We start from the raw sequence: 21,004 nt of genomic DNA, 5'->3' as shown, positions 1-21,004 counted from the left end.
CCACCTGGATAATGAGGGAAGCAGGTACATGCTGCAACAGGTCTTAGTATGCCTTAAAATCCTCCGGTACTGAAGGGAAGGATGAGTCAGGTAGCACAGCATCATCCGGAGAGGAAGACAAGGCCCTTCACTGAGGCAAAGCCGGATCCTATTCCAGGGCTGACGGGCCCAGCTGGGACAATTCTGGAGGCTCTGCAGGAAGGAGGACTACTGGTGCTTGTGCCTGCAGTGGTTTGATAGTCTCCATTGCAGACCTGGGCAGTGATCTCACCCTCCAGGAGATGAAAAGTGGGACCTCCACGACCAAGGAGCATCCCATGGATTCCATGGAGGCCACAGACATGGATAAGGCATTGCTGACCAGTAGGCACCCGGGCCAGGCACCTCAGTCCCAACCATGAGACATGCGCCAATCCTGGTACCTGTAGTGGTCCAGCAAAGCCCCCTGATGCTGGTCAGGTGGTGGAGAGCAGGAGGATGACGACCCTGATTCAGATGCAGAGGAGCCTCAGGATCCCAGTGATAAGGGCAGAGCAAGACCAGAGGGAGCAAGCAGTCAGTCTCACCTCGTCCATTGCCCAGAATGAGGCAGGAAGCGGTGCTGCCGATGGATGTGGTGCTGATCATGCCGGTGTCGGAAGCAGTGTCAGTCCTGAATTGAAAAGCAGTACCGGAGCATCTGAGGGTACTGACATGGCGGGTGGTGAAAGCTGCCGTGGAAGCATTTGCGGTGCACCAGCTGCAGTGGTGCAGAGGAGGTTATCAGTATCTAGGTCCCCCGTACCACTCCAAGACGACAGACCCAAAGGTTCAGTGGCTCATTCGATTGATGGGGCTATAGTTCATGCAGCCCTGGAAAAGTCCTGCACCAAAGGAGAGGTCGGGACCAAAAGGCAGAGGAGGCCTGTAGCTGCCTGGTATGCCACTGATGTGGAAACAGTTGGTACCGACCTCTCCCTCATCGGAGGCCCCTGCTCCAGAATGTGAAGCAGCTGCACTCTCTGAGTCCGAGGGTGATCTCCGGCCCAAGGAGGGCCTGGATACTGAAGCAGGCCACATGGCCTGTTCTAGTAGGTGCTGCTTCAGGCCAAAGTCCTGAGCCACTTGAGTCCGTTTCTTAAATGACCTGCAAATCATGCAACAGCAACACTCTTTGATGTGGGCCTTGCTGAGATAGAGCAAGCACTATGTGAGGGGATCGCTCCCCCACATGAATGACAAATGTTTAAAACCCGGTGAGGACATCACCAAGGGAAACAAAACTACTATAACTAACACTAAGTATATATAACAAGAGAAAAAACTAAATTAGTTGAAAGGTTGTTAGGTTGAGACCACACAGAGCTCCGATTCCAGTCATGGGTGGTAAGAAGGAACCAAGGGAGGGTTGGGGCAGCACCACCTCATGTAGCCAGGAGAGGGGCCATGACCACAAGGCATGAGCCCTGCCCTCTATGGGTACTGCTAGGCAAATTTCTCCAGCTCCAGACTGCTGGGCACACCCACATACTTATGTGAAATACACAGCTGCATCTACTTGAAGAACATGAATTTCCCAGCATACATTCCATGGCTTGCAATAGGACAGGAAGATACATTATGACTGCTAGCACTCGAGGGTTGATATCTAAACAATTCCTAAAACTCTCAGTGAAAATAAAAAATAGCAGCTGCACAGTCTCTCTGCACATTTCCTTCTGAGACCTACGACGTTTGTAAATTACAGGAAAGTACCTAATGAAAAGACATTTTATAATTAGGTGTCAATTAATCAGGGCTAAGGAAACTACACTAAGAGTAAAAAAGAAAAGTGATCCAAATTCGCTTCTGGTGTAACTCCACTGAAGTCAATGAAGTAATGTCAGGAAGGAATTTAACCTCCGCCCTGTAGCGCCTCCAGTGACCAGCATGGGTCTGCAGGAGCCCTTCCTCCTTTTTATCCTTCTGAATCTATAGGTTCCTGAAATAAATACCACACAGGCTTTTTTTGTACAATACCACCCCTTCTCCCAAGGTCTAATTTAATGGCATAAAACACAAAATCTTAGTCCTTGGGGTTCTCTTCTCCCCTGAGTCTGCTCTCCGTAGCCCTCAGCCTTCTTTTGCCCTCTGGCTTTCAGGCTCAAACCTTTCTCTGGTCAAGGGTCTTGTAGAGGACATGTATAACTCCTGCTCACAGCAGCTCTTCTGAAGTCTCTGCCATAGCTTTCTTTGGTTGTCCTTTACTTAGTTTCTCTCCCTCTCTCTGCAGCTTCCTGCTGCTCTTGTAGGGGAATCACCTGATCCTACTCAGGTGTTCCTATTTTATAATTAGGGTTGGCTGGCCCCAGGCCTCTAGCCCTTAAAGGGGCAAGCCACCCTGTTACAGTGATATATTTAGAGTATATAAATTAGGGTTACTTGTGGCACCTTAGAGACTAACAAATTTATTAGAGCATAAGCTTTCGTGGACTACAGCCCACTTCTTCGGATGCATACAGAGTGGAATAAATATTGAGGAGATATATATACACACATACAGAGAGCATAAACAGGTGGGAGTTGTCTTACCAACTCTGAGAGGCCAATTAAGTAAGAGAAAAAAAACTTCTGAAGTGATAATCAAGATAGCCCAGTACAGACAGTTTGATAAGAAGTGTGAGAATACCTGAGTTGGTAAGACAACTCCCACCTGTTTATGCTCTCTGTATGTGTGTATATATATCTCCTCAATATTTATTCCACTCTGTATGCATCCGAAGAAGTGGGCTTTAGTCCACCAAAGCTTATGCTCTAATAAATTTGTTAGTCTCTAAGGTGCCACAAGTACTCCTGTTCTTTTTGCGGATACAGACTAACACGGCTGCTACTCTGAAACCTTAAATTAGGGTTGCCAATTAATTTGAGTTAACTGTGTGAGTTAACTACAAATAAATTGACTTGATTAAAAAAATTAATTCATTATTAATAAAACCCCTTCATACTTTGACCACCATTCCAGAGGACATGCTTTCATGCTGATGACTCTTATTAAAAAAAATAATGCATTAATTACATTGGTGACTGAACTCCTTAGGGGAGAATTGTGTCTCCTTGTCCATGGTTTAACCCACATTCTGCCATATATGTTGTGTTATGGCAGTCTCTGATGATGACCCAGCATGTGTTGCTCGATTTAAGAACACTTTAATTGCAGATTTGACAAAATGCAATGAAGGTACCAGTATAAGATTTCTAAAGATAGCTACAGCACTCAACCCAAAGTTCAAGAATCTGAAGTGCCTTCAAAAATCCGAGAGGGACGAGGTGTGGAACATGCCATCAGAAATCTTAAAAGAGTAACACTCTGATTTGGAAACTACAGAACCCGAACCAATAAAAAAAAGAAGTCAATCTTCTGTTGATGGCATCTGACTCGCATGATGAAAATGAATGTGCATCAGTCCGCACTGCTCTGGATTGTTATCGAGTAGAACCCATCATCAGCACAGAAGCATGTCCTCTGGACTGGTGGTCAAAGCATGAAGGGGCATACAAATGTTTAGTATATCTGGCACGTAATTACCTTGCAACTCTGGCTACAATAGTGCCATGCGAATGCCAGTTCTCACTTTCAGATTACATTGTAAATAAGAAGCAGGCAGCAGTATCTCCTGTAAATGTAAACAAACTTGTCTGTCTTAGCGATTGGCCGAACAAGAAGTAGGACTGAGTGGACTTGTCGGCTCTAAAGTTTTTAATTATTTTTATTTTTGAGTGTAGTTATGTAAAAATAATTCTATATTTGTAAGTTGCACTTTCACAATTAAGAGATTGCACTATAGTACTTGTATGAGGTGATTTGAAAAATATTTCTTTAGTGTATCTTTTGATTTAGCTAGTGCCAGCAGCACCAAGGAGTGCTGGGTAAGGGTTTCTCACCAGTAGAAGGGCAAGGAAATCCTAACCTCAAGCCCACAGAAAAAGACAGTGCTGAGACTGGACTGGACTGTACATCTTGGTATCTGTGTAAGAGGACTTAAGCACAGAGGGTTGTCTCAGTACCACTGATAGGTCCACTGGAGGATTAGGCTTTAGGCACTGAGAAGCCATATGAATCTGGAGCCACAAGTGTCCCTCCCTTCTAGTGTGGGGTGCAAATCATAGCAAACCTCACACCAGAATATCGAGTGGGTCTCCATCAGACACAAAAGGCACTGAATATGGAGATCAATCTCCGGTATGAGTGACTGCCAAGAGGAAGCAACTCTTGAAGCCCTTAGAGGGCTAAGGGCCTCACATGGTCCCAATGAGACTCAAAGACTCCCTTGGTAAGGGCAGCTAATGTATGCAGCACTATCCCCTGCTACTCTATACTAACCTACTATACAAGAGAATAAGCAGCTAGAGTAAGGGAAGAACTAGCCCACAGACACAAAGGCAAATTCCATTCGCAGCGAAGGAAGTGAAGGGGATGGGGCAGGATGATCTCTCATGCACCACCTCCAACGTACACAGCTTTTCAAGACAATTCCATAGCTCGATGCCAGGAGCACCATGTTCTACAAATGGGACTACAAAGAGACCCTTGTAGAAGTAGTAATGTTAACAATAGTAGTAGTAGTAGTAATAGTTAAGAGACTGAGGAGCAGTTTCTGTGTCAGACACTGAACTAAATTAACTGATGTCAGATCAGCCTGAATGATAAATGTTATATTTCTTATGAACTGAAGAACTACTTACAAACTTTCCTCAAAGACTTTCACCTTCTCGCAGCCCTCAGGAGGTTCACGCTTGAACATGTAGCTGTTGTTGGGTTTTGGCGAGGTAGCATATTTGGGCAAGGGAGAGTTGTTCCCATTCTCTGTGGGAAAAGAATATCAAATTACTCAAATATACCAAAATATTTAAATGAACCCACTTATTTTAAAAGAAAGACAAACAAATCCAAACTGACTTCATTACCAACATTACAAAGTTAAATCATGTTACCCATGTTCTTTGGAACATTTTTCTCCTCCACCTGTAGATGGACTCCTTCATATATCACAACTCTCAACCTCCTCCCTCCCACAACTCCTTTATATTCTTTTGAGACCCCTGCATATGTTCCACAGCACCCCAATTTTACAATCGCACATCTCAATCTTAATCACAACCTATCCAGCCAAGATGACTGGACAGGTCTCATTTGAGGTCCATCAGCAATGCACCTTAAATAGGACAGGTTGCTGCTGAATTGTGTTAAAACTTTTTAATCACACTTTTCTTTGTTAACACTATACAATTTTTTCAATCTTTTTCTTTATAACAAAACAAATTCTAGATTGTCAACATATAGAACAAATACTATAGATCCAAAACAAAACCAAAATATTTACACACCTTTTGGATTGCCATATGTTAACTGCAATATTCCCAACAGACAGATTTTTGTGGCACGTATCAAAAACAACAAAAAATTTAAGAAAAAAAGATTAAGGAAATTAAAAGCAAGAGGGAAAATGGAGCATGTGGATTCATGCCTTTCATCCAGTCCTCCTTTAGTTAAGCTGTTCTAGGAAATTGTCCCCAACAGACACAGATTTTTCAAGGCTGTGCTGTCTTTAATCACATTTTTCATCTGCCGATCTCAAAATGTTTTTTAAAGCTGGATAATTGTTAGCAGCCCCATTTTTACAGATTAGGAAAGGTTAGGTGACTTGCCCAACATCACATAATGAGTCAATGGTGGAGCCAGCAAGAGAACTCAGGGATTCTGATTGCTCCAATAAAGCATCTACTGAACTACATTGCATCTCCTACTTCCTGTTGCTGAATAAGCAAAATAATGTATAATTGGCCGAGTTTTGGAAGAGTGGCTATTTTAACAGGTCTATACTCTCTAAAAGTGACTTGATTTGGGGTGCCTCAATTTTTGGTTGCCCAACATGGACCACTTTAAAGGAGTCTGATATTCAAAAAGTGCTAATGCTAAGCACTTTCCCTGTAAAGGGGGAGGGGGGAAGCAAGATCCCTTATAGGTGTTTCAAATTGGGGAACGTAAAATTGACATACCCTAAAATCACTAGTCACTTTTGAAAGTTTAGGTTAATAATATCTGTTAAGATGTCTTACCCGAAATCCTATTTTAGTTAGTGTAATGTTTATATAGCACCTAGTCACCAAAATCTCTTGCCAGGTAATTTACAGATAAAAGGGAAGAAGAAGAAAAAAAAAAAAAGTAATTTCCCCCTCTTTTTAGAGGTTTATCTTTTATTTTATTATAAGCAGAACTCAATTCTACTAAATAAAATATGTCATTCATAAGCCCAATGATGGCAAACCTTTAGCTAGTAATAAGATACATTAATAAGCACAGTATTAAAAATCCAGTAACCTTTGGAAAAAAATTATGAAAATATTCTAGAAAGTAAGCTTTATAATTTGTAATTACTAGTAACATCTTTATAAAAACGAGACCTTTGCTTATTAAGAATTCAAGTATGCTGTTTTATTCATCTTGCAAAATCAATGGGAGATAGCACATGTTGGCCTGATATAGCAGGTCTGTCTGATTAGATCATCACAAATAGTTACCCTAGAGATAGATACAAACAGAGTCTTCGAGTGAAGACTAAGCAGCAGCAAGAGACGAACCCTTATTAAACAAAAATCCTTTTACTGTTACCATCTAAATGTTCCTAGTAATCAAAGAAAAATTAAATATAGCAAATAAGATGCACCGAATGCTAGGGGGTGCATGTAACAGGCAAGTGTGTTTTTCTACTATTAGGCATTCACTACTTTCTAATTGGCGGTTTAAACATACAGAATATTCAACAATGTGCAATTCTCCCATTAAAGGTCATGTTTTATATGATAGGATATGATAAAATGGCTATTAATAGCATGTTCTCCTGGGATTTATTTTAAGGTATAGCTAGAACAGAGACAAATTCCCATGTTAAGATGACATTTTCTTTATAAGTAAAGGAACCCTATGCTTTTATTCTCAGTCTATGAAACACAAGAAAAAAGGAATGGGCTACAGAAACCCTTGTCAGTGAGTTAATTTAAGTAAGGTTTTTGTAAGCATTCATTTTCAGACTTGATAAAGACATATCAAAACATAAGTCGCTAAACCTACTACAGAATTTATGAAAATTCTTGTCATGATGTTGCCATCAAAAAGTAACCTTATATAATGGGCTAATTTCAAAAAGTCGGTAAACTGACAGGTTCCATGGCAAGTTCCATTTATATTACTTCCATCTTGATGTTTATCAGTCACTGGTTTATTAAATTTTTAGAGGAGTTTGGGTAGTGTTTTTCACTGTTGTCCATAGGCTGTCTTTTCTTCACCATTTATGAACACAAATCATCCAAGTGCTCTGGCAATTTTTTAGAAATGTGTGTGTAGTACATAAGAATGGCCGTACCGAATCAGACCAATGGTCTATCTAATCCAGTATCCTGTCTCAGACAGTGGCCGGTACCAGAACTTCAGGGATAGTGTACAGAACAGGCAATTTTGGAAATTTAGGGTCACGCCAAGTATGGCATTACATCCCTGATCATCTTGGCTAACAGCCATTGATGAATTTATCTTCCATAAACTTACCTAGTTCTTTTCTGAACCCAGTTATATTTTGGCCATCACAACATCCCATGACAATGAGTTTCACAAATTAATTATGCATTATGTGCAATAGCTTTGGGCACTGATAACAGGAAACCTATAACTAAATAATCACACAATGGGTCTGATCCAACATACACTGAAGTCAACAGGAGTCTTTTTATTGACGTCAGTGTATGTCCGATCAGCCTTATGCTCCAAATAGCATGTAGACATCACTTACATATGTCCAAAATATATTTGTAAGGAAATTTACAGGTCTCTTTTTTTAAAGAAAAGAAAAAAAGAAAGAACAAAAAACAGAACATGCGCGCACACACCCCCACACACCCCAAAAAGCCTGCAGTAAGTTACCCTTATGGCTTGTTTGGTAGCAGCTATGGCAACATGCACCTCATGGTCTGCAGAGTTGGAGCTCACAGTCTCAAACAGGAAAAAAAAAGAGAAATATAGTATGCATTGTCCTTGCATTCTCTAAAAACTAGCTAAAGCAGCAGTTTCTGATCAGAATTTCCCCCTCTCAATTACCAAACTCTGATAGGTGTATAAGAGTGCACATGCACACAAAATATCTTCACACATGGAGGAATTGGGAAAATAAGGTTGCCTAGAAGAAAAAGAAAAGTTAACTTTCCATCACTGTACAAGGGAGGTGAAAACTCCTTCTTCTAGTATACATCTTGGGGCAGAACAGTGAATGAGGAAAATCCATCATTTGAATATGGGTGGCTACCTGTTATTAAAAAAGAATGAAATAAATACTAAGACCAAGTGCTGAATAGTGCAACTCTTTCTCAAATTGTAAGAGCAGCATAACAGTAGAGCCCAATTATGTAGTACCTTTATCTCTGGAGTCAGCAAGAAGGTCATCAGCAGAGCAAGGGCTCTCCTCACTGCCCTCATTTGAGATAGTAAGAAATGAGGTGGGGGACACAGACTGGGAACGGCTGCTGTTGTTACTGCCTCTGTCTGCTCCACCGGGTGTTTGGGTATCCATGTTGCGAGTACTGCTACTGCGCTGCGCCAGCGGAGGGGGAGCACGGTGCCCATCTGGAATATCTTGCGGCTGTTACCAACAAAACAAAACAAAAAAATCATACTTTTTCATATGCGTGAAGCTGCCCATCTCATCAGGAAAGGGATTACTATACAGTTTAAGAAGTTTCTTATACCCGGTCCACTACATAACAGAAGCCTATTCGGAGGAAGATGAATTATTGTATTACACAGACTCCAACAGATGATACGATAGGTCAGACTTCAGGAGAGTAAGAAATTCCTTGAAGAACAATACACTTAAAGAAAGCCATGAGGACAGTGTTTTCCAAAAGGCAACAAACAGTCATATGAAAACATAGCTAAGCAATCACTGAAGAGTAACAATTTAATATAAAACACCAGTGGTTCCTTTTTGGGGTTGGGCTTGGGTATGTGAAATAGTTACTTTTGAAAGTCACTTATAAAAAAGGACAACCATGAATTCTGATGCAAAATAGGCAAGAATTTTCCTGATTTTTTTTTTTTTGGGGGGGGGGGGGGGAGGAAGAGAAAGAAGTAAACAAATGCTATAAAAATGACTAAAGCAATTCTCACCAAAATAAGTTTTAGAGAATTGTTCCTTTTTCTGTTGATTATTTATGGCATAAATACATCAGTGTAAACATTGTAAACATGAAGAGAACAGCAAAAGATTTAAAGGAAGTTATTTTCTATTCATGTGGTGGTAGAAGACAGTTAATCATTAGGAAATTTTTTATTCTGCTTCAGTAGTAGAAGACAAGTTAATCATGTGCAAATTTACATTACCAAGTTTGTACAGTAAGTCAGTGTGAAAAGAAAAATTCTCTTAAAAAAAAGCTTATTTTGAAAAACAGTTTTTTGGGGGCAGTAGATACTTACAATCAGCTGTTCTTCCTTGCCTCCTGTCTCCTTAATTATTATCTCAATCTCCTGATTCAGCCCCTCTATGCTGTTCCGGAAACGTGATCCTGTCGATTTGGTTATGGGTATAACAGGAACAATTACACTTTTTGGGATGGGAGCCTGGAAAACCAAAGGGAAGATGAGTAAATAAATATTGTAGATTTACACTTAAGAAAAAAAGCTAAAAAAATTAAAGAATACTGTTTTACACGGAAAGAATGTTTATCAAAACAAAGCACAAACTTAGTTTTGTTAAGACGAAAGATGTGCCTTTAGATGAAAACAGATATTCTGAGATGATTTTGCAAGTTTATATGCAACAGGAGAAAAACTATTAACTAGACAATTTCTAAACAGCCACCTAATCTTGAAAAGTCTTTCCCTGACCACTACCCAGTCTGCCTCCAGCTCCCACGTTGCTCCACAACACAGGAAAGCTAACCTTGAATGCTTATTGTTATTAAGGAATAAAGGAAGAAAAACCTTGTGTAATAATAATAAAAATCACCATAGCCCATATTAAGAAATTTTCCATTTGGAGAAGTAAATTTTCCTCAGAAATACCTTCCTGCTCTCTACCTGGGATTTCCTGGATTTGTGAGTACTCTACTTTGGAAACAATGTTATTTTAACAGTATTTTTTAAAATGTAGTTTAAAATGCTCAGTTCCACTCCATCTGCATTTCACTTACTGTATATTCATAGCCTTGCTGAAATTGTAAGGCAGTTTTGTTAGCAAAGGAAATCATTTTTTCTCCTTAAAAAGTACCTCCAGAAGGTTACTTTAAATTTACACTGACTTAGTACAACTGATGAAGAAAAAAATTACATAAATACAGGTCTATGTTTTGTTTCCTCACCACATATTAGATATGAAGACATGGAATGCCCATCTAAAGTACTCTTTTTTCAGACCTCACATATTCACATTTTACTGGAGAGCTAACAATTATTGCACTATTTTTTTTTTTTTTTTTTTTTTAAAGGGAGACAGTGCTCCAGTCTCAAAAAGCTTATAATCTTACTTGGACATATACAAGACAACAGTACAAATACAAGAATGCATAGAAATTTTGGAGATCACTAGAAATATATCACAAAATATGTGCATTTTAAAGGATGGATTTAGAAGAAAGTTTGTACACTACCCACAGTTGGCTGGCAAAAATATCTACAGCATTGCAAAAATGAGACACAAAAGGAAAGTATTATAACATCACTTGTAAATGACTGGGGAGAGTACTAGTAAACAAGTGCCAGAGAAATTAAAATAATCTCATTAAGTGGTGGGGTCCATTGTCTGGCTTGTTGGAAAAAGTGTGTGCCACTTTAAGGGCTAGAGCACCACAGAGCTACTTTTGACTGCAGCTACAGATCCTGCCCCCCTGCAATACATGCCGCTGCAGGAAAAGCCCTTTTGCACCTGGACCAGGTGGAGCAGCACCCACCCTCGGGAGTGGTGTTACACTGGGTTTGTCAGGATCTGCTATGGGCATTGCACTAGTTGCTCCTTTCTTTTTTTTTTTTGGGGGGGGGGGGGTGAAGGCTGTAAAGGGATTTTACCCTTAGTGCCAGATTGGCCAAGGCGAAGGTGGGGGTTTTTTTGCCTTCCCCACAGCAGGTTAGGTTGAGGGGCTTAGTTGGGCAAACATGAAACTGGAGTTAGGCTACGATGCCGCAACTCATTATGTAAATGTGGGGTGGATGTCCAGTGCAGGTACTCCATAGGGAAGGGATACAGTGATCACATTACATGGATTGGTAAAGGATTTAAAGGAGGTATTCTTTAAAGGAGTAGAAATGGGGGCAGGGAGTTGGGGCTCTTATGTCTACCTGCTGCATCAGTTCCCCCCCCCCATAGCCTCCCCTTAATCCTCATTCGACCGGGGGGGGCGAGGGGGGAAGGGAGGGAGATGGTGAAGTGTCAGCAACACGTTGGCTGGGGACCAAGATCGGTAAAGGAGAGGACTGATGAAAATCTCTGTGTATACATTGAAATGATTATGGAATTCCCTGCACTGTACACTTTTATCCACTGGGTATTCCCAGAAATTTAAGAATAAAATTGTGGCCTAATTAAACCACATCCAGTGTTTCCTATCCTTCTTCCAGTGTAGCCAGACAATACTTTTAGAGTCTCTTAAACAAAGTAATCCTCATTAGAGTGGTGTTGCCAACATGTGACCTTAATGTGGGGCCTGAGCATGACATAACAGAGGAAGAGATGACAAATGCAGTCCAGAGAACAAAGGCAGCGGGACCTGATGAAGTGACGGCAGACCTCATGGAAGTTTGGGAGTGAGAAAGGCACAAGATGGACCAGCAGAGTGGTTAAAGCAGTGATCCCCAAACTTTCTATGTCGCACCCCCCCACACCTGTAATGTAATCTGTCTGCACCCTCCCCTCCCTTGGGAGCTGGGGTCAGGAATGGGACTGGAGGCCAAAGACGGGACTGCGCCTGAGAGTGGAAGCCGGGGGCTCGGCTGGGGGTGGGATTGGGGCCAGGACAGAGTGGGGCTGGGTGGTGCTCCTTCCCCGCCCCCTGTGGGGGCTGGCCCGGTGCCTGCTGCACCCCCACTCCCCCAAAAAAAGTTCCTCCACATCCCCCTTAGTGGGCGTGCACCACAGTTTGGGGACCCCACAGGTTAAAGCCGTATGGCAAGACAAGAGAATTCACAAAGACTGGTGCAAGTCTCTCTTAGTCCCAACAGATAAGAAAGGAAGCATCCAGGAATGTGGAAACTATCAAGGGATAAAGCTATTGTTGCAGGGCTGAAGTTACTGGAACACATCTTAGAGATTATAGGATTAGGAGAATAATGGAACCCCACATCAAACAAGAGCAGATCAGCTTTAGGAAAGGACGAGGAACCACAGAGACAATGTTTTTAATTCAGCAAGGAATAGAAAAATGGCTAAGAGGATAGCTTCTGGGCTTTTATAGACCTAGAAAGATATACAAGAAGGCTCATAGAAGGATTTCTCAGACCAGTGCTGAGGAAAGATGGAGAGTCTGAGGACTTAATAACCACGGTGAATGCCTTAGATAGATCACCAAAACAATTATCTGAACATGTTTTGGAATGACACACCCTTTTGAAAGTGAGATTGCGCTGGGTTTGGCTCTCAGTCTGCTGCTGTTTATCATATTGATGAACTATGTTAGTAGGAAAAGGTGAGAAGCTGCTATATGTTGATGACATAGCAAAAACGGCATCCTCAAAGTATGACCTAGAGGAAATATTAAACCAGTAGTGTGATCAGCTGAGTAGGCATGGAATGAAAATGAGCACAACAGACTGAATTCATTTAGGTCAGAAGAGATGTTACAAGAAACTGGACACAGTGATTAATGGAATGAGACTAAAGGTACCAGTTCAAGTACCTTGGCAATTGGGTTACAGAAGACGATGTGTTTGAACATGAGATACAGTGCAGACTGGGGAGTGCTGGACGAGCATCAAATACGATATCAGGGGTTGCATAGGACAAGTGTACGCCACTGAGACTAAAAGCCCAACTGTATGTAACAATGGCATGCAATGCTATATGATGCAGAAACATTAGTGATACAGAGATGGTAGTTCAACACCTTCATGTGTTTGAGATGAGGCATCTTTGCCCCATAAGAGGCGTTACACAAATAGATTTCAAAATGAAAGTATTAGGATGAAAGTCAAAGTTCATGATGTGGTGAATAAAATCCAGGAACCATGACTTTGCTGGTTCAGATACATACAGAGAATGAAGGAAGGAGACCTGGCAAAGACAGCATGGAAAAAGAGGTGGTAGGAATGAGACCCTGAAGAAAGCTGAGGAAGCGATGGACAGATTCCATCTAAGCAGATGGGAAGGAGGTGAATCTTAGTGTCACCTCAGACAGATGAAGATGGCAGATGCTTGCACAGTGACCCGACACCTATCGATGGGATAAGGGAAAGAAGATTTGGAGCAGAGGGAAGGGACTTAACATGAGAGGTGGAAGGCTGATTTAAGCATTAGTGTTTTTTTGAACTAAGTGGTAAAGTTGAATAGCAGATGAAGGAAACAGAGAAGAAAGGAAACACCAATAACAAATGGTTATTTACTCCACAGTAACTGTCGCTCTTTGAGAAGTTGTAGTGAATGTGAATTACATTGTAGGTGCATATAGCCCCATACACACAAGCATGTAAGCTTTTCTAAGGGGGGTGTCGACCTAAGATACGCAACTTCAGCTACGTGAATAGCGTAGCTAAAGTTGCGTATTTTAGGTCGACTTACCTGGCTGTGAGGACAGTGGCGAGTCGACCGCTGCCGCGCCGCCACTGCCTCCGCTTCTGCCTCTTGCCGCGGTGGATTTCTGGAGTCAACGGCAGAGCCATCGGGGATCGATTTTATTGTGTCTTCACTAGACGCGATAAGTCGATCCCCAATAGATCGATTGCTACCCACCGATCCGGCGGGTAGTGAAGACGTGCCCTAAGTAGCAGTATCCATCAGCATGCACCCTGACCCTTCTCATGCTCCCATGTGAGGAACATAAAGGGAAGACTAGCCTCAGCGCTCCCTCAGTTGCAGTTTGAAACCTGTGTCTGCTGTGCACTCCAAAAAGTGGGGATGGAGGGCAGGGCAGGGATCCACATGGACTACAACTTCTCAAAGCAGCACAGTTTCTCTAGGGCTAATTAACCATTCTCTTTTCAAGTGTCAGTGTGGATCCCATTGTAGGTGGCTGATAAGCAGTATCTCTCAGGAAGGTGGGAATAAGTCACATCAATTGAATAGAGATTGGGGCACTACTCTCTCAAATTTGGTATCCAATCTAGCAGCTAAATCCAATCCATGCTTGACAAACACAAGTGTATTGCTCCATGTAGTTGCCTTGAAGATTTCAGATATCTGCACGTTTCAGAAACGGACAGGATTGTCTCCACCGCCTAAACAGCAGTGGTAAGACTGGGACCAGCATCACACCTAATACTTAACAAGGAAGGTTGTAGCTGTTCCCAGAGAGTCAAGGGAGGGTAGGGAGTTTCATCTCATGATAAACTTTTTTGAGGATGAGGGCTATCAATATAGCTCTTGGTGGAAACAAAAAGAAACTATGGCCAAACTGGCCACCAGGGCTGTGGTTTCCAGTCCCTCCCCTTCCTTCTACAGGCAGAAACAATCTAGGCACCCATCTTCCTGTAACACAGCATAATGGTTCTTCGAAATACTGTGAGTAGAGAGCAGAATCTGACCTTAAAGGAATGTCTATATTGCATGCTAAGCCCAGGTCTGTGGGACCTGGGCTTGTCAACTTGGTGTTTCCCAGCCTGCACTTGAGCATTAGAACATAAGAACATAAGAACGGCCGTACTGGGTCACACCAAAGGTCCATCTAGCCCAGTATCCTGTCTTCCGACAGTGGCCAATGCCTGGTGCCCCAGAGGGAGTGAACCTAACAGGTAATGATCAAGTGATCTCTCTCCTGCCATCCATCTCCACCCTCTGACAAACAGAGTCTAGGGACACCATTCTTTACCCATCGTGGCTAATAGCCATTAATGGACTTCACCTCCATGAATTTATCCAGTTCTCTTTTAAACGCTGTTATAGTCCTAGCCTTCACAACCTCCTCAGGTAAGGAGTTCCACAAGTTGACTGTGTGCTGTGTGAAGAAGAACTTCCTTTTATTTGTTTTAAACCTGCTGCCTATTAATTTCATTTGGTGACCCCTAGTTCTTGTATTATGGGAATAAGTAAATAATTTTTCCTTATTTACTTTCTCCACATCACTCAATTTTATATACCTCTCTCATAGCCCTCCTTAGTCTGCTCTTTTCCAAGCTGAAAAGTCCTAGCCTCTTTAATCTCTCCTCATATGGGACTCTTTCCAAACGCCTAATCATTTTAGTTGCCCTTCTCGGAACCTTTTCTAGTGCCAGTATATCTTTTTTGAGATGAGGAGACCACATCTGTACGCAGTATTTAAGATGCGGGCGTACCATCGATTTATAGAAGGGCAATAATATATTCTCCGTCTTATTCTCTATCCCCTTTTTAATGATTCCTAACATCCTGTTTGCTTTTTTGACCGCCTCTGCACACTGCATGGACATCTTCAGAGAACTATCCACGATGACTCCAAGATCTTTTTCCTGATTCGTTGTAGCTAAATTAGCTCCCATCATATTGTATGTATAGTTGGGGTTATTTTTTCCAGTGTGCGTTACTTTACATTTATCTACATTAAATTTCATTTGCCATTTTGTTGCCCAATCACTTAGTTTTGTGAGATCTTTTTGAAGCTCTTCACAGTCTGCTTTGCTCTTTACTATCTTGAGCAGTTTAGTATCATCTGCAAACTTTGCCACCTCACTTTTTACCCCTTTCTCCTAATCATTTATGAATAAGTTGAATAGGATTAGTCCTAGGACTGACCTTGGGGAACACCACTAGTTACCTCTCTCCATTCACACTGTACTGTAAACCCAGGTTTACAGTTGCTGGACCCGGGTCTCACAGCCATGCTAATGTGTCCATACTGCACTACTCTGACTTTCTGACTCCAGTATGTAGCTTGACCTGCATCACAGTGCAAAATGAAAGGGCTTGGACCCGAGTCACAGCAGGACGACCTGTGGCTCTGACCCACCAGCAGTGTCCTAGGACCCAAGTCTTAAGTGCTTGCTGACTTGAGTCAGACTGATTTGTGTGTGGACAGAAGGGTGGCTTGGGCTCAAAACTGAGTCAGAGTCCATGCTTAGTGTGCAGCGTAGACACACTAAGGTATATGTACTGAAATGTAATATATTCTTAGAGTTGTACCTTATATAACTCAAATCAGGGTCCAACTTTATAAATTTAGGATGTCACCATTTTCTTCTGTAACTATACATTACCTACTGTACATTGTAACTCTTGGTTTTTAAATCCTGTCATAGGTTTTTAAAACAGTAAAGCGGGAGAGGGGAGCAACAACTCTTCTCAAAAGAGGGAAGGAAAAAAGTTAAACGACACTGATAATGGAACAAGTTCCCAAACACACTGATAATGAGTGATTTTTAAATCATTCATATTTACCAAAAGACTGGCTTATTTAATTCCATTGAAATTTAAAAAAAAAAAATCAATCTAAAGTATTAAGGACACCTTATTTATGTATATCAGCATTCATCATACTAATGCTATTTTTGTTTTAAATTTCAATGTCCTTGAACTCTTACCTACATCCTCTCAGAAGCCCACTTCTGAATTTTTAATGTACTAAATGGCTTGTTTGAGATAATTATTAGTTTTCAAAACTTTATTAGTTCACTTTAGGGTGTTGGAAATGCTTACTTAGATTGGACAGATCTACACATTATCTGTACTGATTTTGTACAGAAAACTGAAAAAGCATTGAATCATTTCATTATTATGAAATTACCATAATTTCTAACATTTATTTTCTACACTGAGATCATAATTATCTTAATTTAAAAGGAAGTAAATTATTGTATTTGAAATAGTTAAGAACTACAGCATCCAAAGCTGCTATAGAGAGTTCAAGGGAATCCACTGACAGCACAGTTAACTTGGATACAGTGAAATTCCATGTACAGGGCAAAATTCTTAAGTCTTTAAATGCTATTCCCCCACCTCCACCCCCCACTAAACTATCACTATTCCCCTCACTAAACTATTAATATACAGGAATTTGTTCCAATAAGGAACTCAAGTTTGGCTCACAGCCAAGTAGAACGAAAGTCCCAGTTGTTTTAAGCACTGCAATTCAACTTCTAGGGAAATTGTTCCGAGTGTGAGGCAGAGGAGGAAGGGCCAACAATTTAAGAGGAGTGCACTGTATATATTGTCAAGGTTCCCTCCCCACTGTGAACTCTAGGGTACACATGTGGGGACCCGTATGAAAGACCCCCTAAGCTTATTTCTACCAGCTTAAGTTAAAAACTTCCCCAAGGCACAAATTCTTCCTTGTCCTTGGACAGTATGCTGCCATCACCAAGTGAGTTAGACAAAGATTCAGGAAAAGGGTCACTTGGAGTTCCTGTTTCTCCAAAATATCCCCCCAAGCCCCTTCAACCCCTTTCTTGGGGAGGCTGGAGAATAATATACCACCCAAATAGGTAAACAAGGTGAGCACAGACCAGATCCTTGGGTTTTTAGGACACTCAAAACCAATCAGGTTCTTAAAAACAAAACTTTATTATAAAGAAAAAAGTAAAAGAAGCACCTCTGTAAAGTCAGGATGGAAGATAATTTTACAGGGTAGTAAGAGTTAAAACACAGAGGATTCCCCTCTAGGCAAAACTTTAAAGTTACAAAAAACAGGAATAAACCTCCTTCTTAGCATAGGGAAAATTCACAAGCTAAAACAAAAGATAACCTAACGCATTTCCTTGCTATTACTTACAATTTGCAATCTTAGATGCTTATTTCAGATACGGCTTTAGGAGATGTATTTTTCCTGCCCTGGTCCCTCTCTGTCCCGGAGAGAGCAACAAAGAGAGACAAAACAAAAACCTTCCCACACAGATTTGAAAGCATCTTCTCCCCTTATTGGTCCTTTTGGTCAGGTGACAACCAGATTATTTGAGCTTCTTAACCCTTTACAGGTAAAAGAGGGATTTTATGCTACCCTTAGCTGTATGTTCATGACATATGTACTTTGTGGAAATACTTGCTTATGCTTTTTGTTTTGGTCTCTCACCGTCCGCAGTAGGGGAAAAATAAATGAGTCACTAGTTGCTTTGGAAATTTTCCACACGAGTTACATGAGCTTTCTTGCAGCTTAATCTAGATCATTTTCCTGGAACCAGCGGCCCATAGGGGATTCCACATGAAGAATGGAGATTCATGCAGTTTTCCAAAAAGTTTCTGAAGCTCTCCTATACTGGGTTAGAAACATTGTAACATCCACACTGCAGTTTTTGAAATAACTGCAGATGAGGCATGGTACAGAGTTCAAGAAGGACCTTTTCTTGCATCAGCAGGAACTTTAGGGACTGTCCTGAGTGGTATCTTCTCTAACAGCAAGAAGAGGTTCGGTACTGGTACCCCAACCATAAGCTAGACAGATCAGTGGAATGCTCTGAAAAAGCCTTTGCTCAAGCGCAGCTTTAGTCATAGGCTGATTAGAGAATGGCCTAAACCAGGGGTCGGCAACCTTTCAGAAGTGGTGTGCCGAGTCTTCATTTATTCACTCTAATTTAAGGTTTCACGTGCCAGTCATACATTTTAATGTTTTTAGAAGGTCTCTTTCTATAAGTCTATAATATATAACTAAACTATTGTTGTATGTAAAGTAAATCAGGTTTTTAAAATGTTTAAGAAACTTCATTTAAAATTAAATTAAAATACAGAGCCCCCTGACAGGTGGCCAGGACCCAGGTAGTATGAGTGCCACTGAAAATCAACTTGCGTGCCACCTTTGGCATGCGTGCCATAGGTTGCCTACCCCTGGCCTAAACTGAGAGAGAAATATTTCATTACTGTCAATCTCTTAATCTTTTTGCATTTCAAGATTTAGTACATTACAAATGCTCACTTGGTTTGTTTTACATAATTTATCTTCTGGGCTTTTTTAAAAACTCAAGACGTTTTCCAGCATTTCTATTCTAAGACTTTCCAATTACTTTCAGCTTTCTTCTGTTTGTAATTGTTAATCTGAAACAGAGAGTGGTACATACAATCAATCAACCTTCCTCCTGGTATTCATTCTAATTTTTACTGATGGTGCTGCTCTGGGATTTGCCAGATGTTCTTCCTAGCAACTGAGCGCTCTCTCCCACTGAGCTCTTGCCAGTGATTGGAAGTGTGAGGCACTTTCAAGTGTTCAGGCACATTAGATTGGACTCTCCAGGATTGGAAAAAAGTCTCTCCACAACACAACTAGTAGGTCTTCCTCCAATTTCAAGGGGTTTAAATTGGTAATTGTTAAAGGGAAAAAAACCAAAAAACAGTCTCTTCATAGAGCTGTGATTAGCTGTGTGCTGATCTCTTGAAGGACAACCCCTAGGCCCAGTGTTCCAGTTACACCTGATCAAAATACAAGAGAATAACTCACGATTCCTAACCCCCCCAACCCCATTTTGGTCAATTTTAAACTGAATTTTTTTTCCTAACCTGCTCGAATTCTTTTATTATGGAATGAGAAACATGAACTGTGTACTGTCTTCCTTACTTCTCCTGGAAAAGAGGTAATCTATTTAATGAAGCACCTGTTCTGCATCAGCTAGTATGGTGAGTTTAGATGAATTGCACATCATAAAAGACACCAGGAGACCCCACAAGTTTGGAAAGCTTCATCCATGTTATAACAAAAACACTAGCAGCTCCATAGTTCAGGTTGTCATTACTTTTTCAATTTTTGCTTCTCCACCTTCCACCCCTGCCCTTCTTGTTTGAAAAAATTTAGACTTTTCCATAAGAAAAATAACTGAAAGACAGTGTAGGAAATTACTTCTGTTTTTCCCAAACATGTCCAAAATCTTTGGCCCCAATATCCTATACCTCCAAGTAAGTGTAGGTTATGCTTCTCTACATATATATTCTTTGTTGGTCAAAGAATGTCAAGGAAGTGATTGGGAGGGGGGAGGGTGGAACGGGACAGACTGATCCAAGGCAGTAAATCAAGAAAGCAGGTCAGTAAATAAGAGCCAAACAAGTCAGTGGGATCATCAAATATCCCAAGGATGAATGTGGGGAGACTGCGAGAGAAGATAAAGTAGTGAAGTCTGAGGCTGGGGGAAGATAAAGATGGGAGGGCAGATCTTTAACTGGTGTCAAATCATCTTAGCTTGATTTACAGATAGGTAGGGCAGCAGACTGTGGAGAGAAAATAGTGTTCATAGGAACAAAATACGGGGGAGGGAAGACATTTGAGCTAGAAACCATAAAATGGTCTGTAAATCTTACCAAAGTGAAAACACATTGCAACATTAACAGCAGAACCAAAGGACAAAACAACAAATAATGGAAGAGGGATCATCAAGCACCTTCAGTGCTACCCACTGCATCAGGAGTAAAAATTCATGTAAGAAAAATAAATTTAAAAATAGCTAGAAATTCAAAGGTTTGCTGAAGTAGTGGCCCAAATCAACATTGAACCTAAAAAGCCAATCCCACTCTGTTCTTGCATCACTAAAATAAATGTAACAATTGCCTCACTACAAGAAGTTAGGAATATTGTCTATGTATCTATTAGAAATGTGTTTACACCTGGGGTATGCCCACTAGGCAAAAGATTGTCAGTCTAGATGGCTGGCTGGGAAGGGCCCATTCGAGAGAACAACAGGTCTTAGAAGAAGCTAATCTTCCACTGGGGAGCCATCCTGAGGATGCTACAAACAGCCTCCGAGTCATGGCTGCTATGACACTACTGGGGCATGTGACCATATCACCTGGTACTGGATTCCATCTTGGAATACCAGTGTTTTTCCACTGAAACGCGTCGGAACCAAGCTTGGAGTCAAAGGGTTCCCACCATATCAAAAGCTATTTAAGGCAGGGGAGTGACATCATCGTGGTTCTTC

The 21,004-nt window shown here is 41.2% G+C and overlaps 1 protein-coding gene across 3 annotated transcripts in view; it reads right to left on the bottom strand.

Annotated features, from left to right (window-relative positions):
- The window catches only part of FAM117B (family with sequence similarity 117 member B), a 93,070-nt gene that overhangs the window by 15,254 nt on the left and 56,812 nt on the right, over positions 1-21,004 (bottom strand). For all 3 annotated transcript variants that reach the window (XM_034785831.1, XM_034785829.1, XM_034785830.1), the window contains exons 5-7: positions 9,479-9,622; positions 8,420-8,645; positions 4,702-4,822 (exon numbers count right to left, since the gene is read on the bottom strand). In XM_034785831.1, the coding sequence (XP_034641722.1) occupies positions 4,702-4,822; positions 8,420-8,645; positions 9,479-9,622 (491 nt within the window). The remainder of the gene's footprint in view (positions 1-4,701; positions 4,823-8,419; positions 8,646-9,478; positions 9,623-21,004) is intronic.

This window comes from Trachemys scripta, chromosome 11 (genome assembly GCF_013100865.1).
Source record: "Trachemys scripta elegans isolate TJP31775 chromosome 11, CAS_Tse_1.0, whole genome shotgun sequence".
In the NCBI taxonomy this organism is placed as follows: domain Eukaryota; kingdom Metazoa; phylum Chordata; order Testudines; family Emydidae; genus Trachemys; species Trachemys scripta.
Note: the sequence above shows the minus strand (reverse complement) of the source record. Positions and strands in the feature narration are given on the sequence as shown.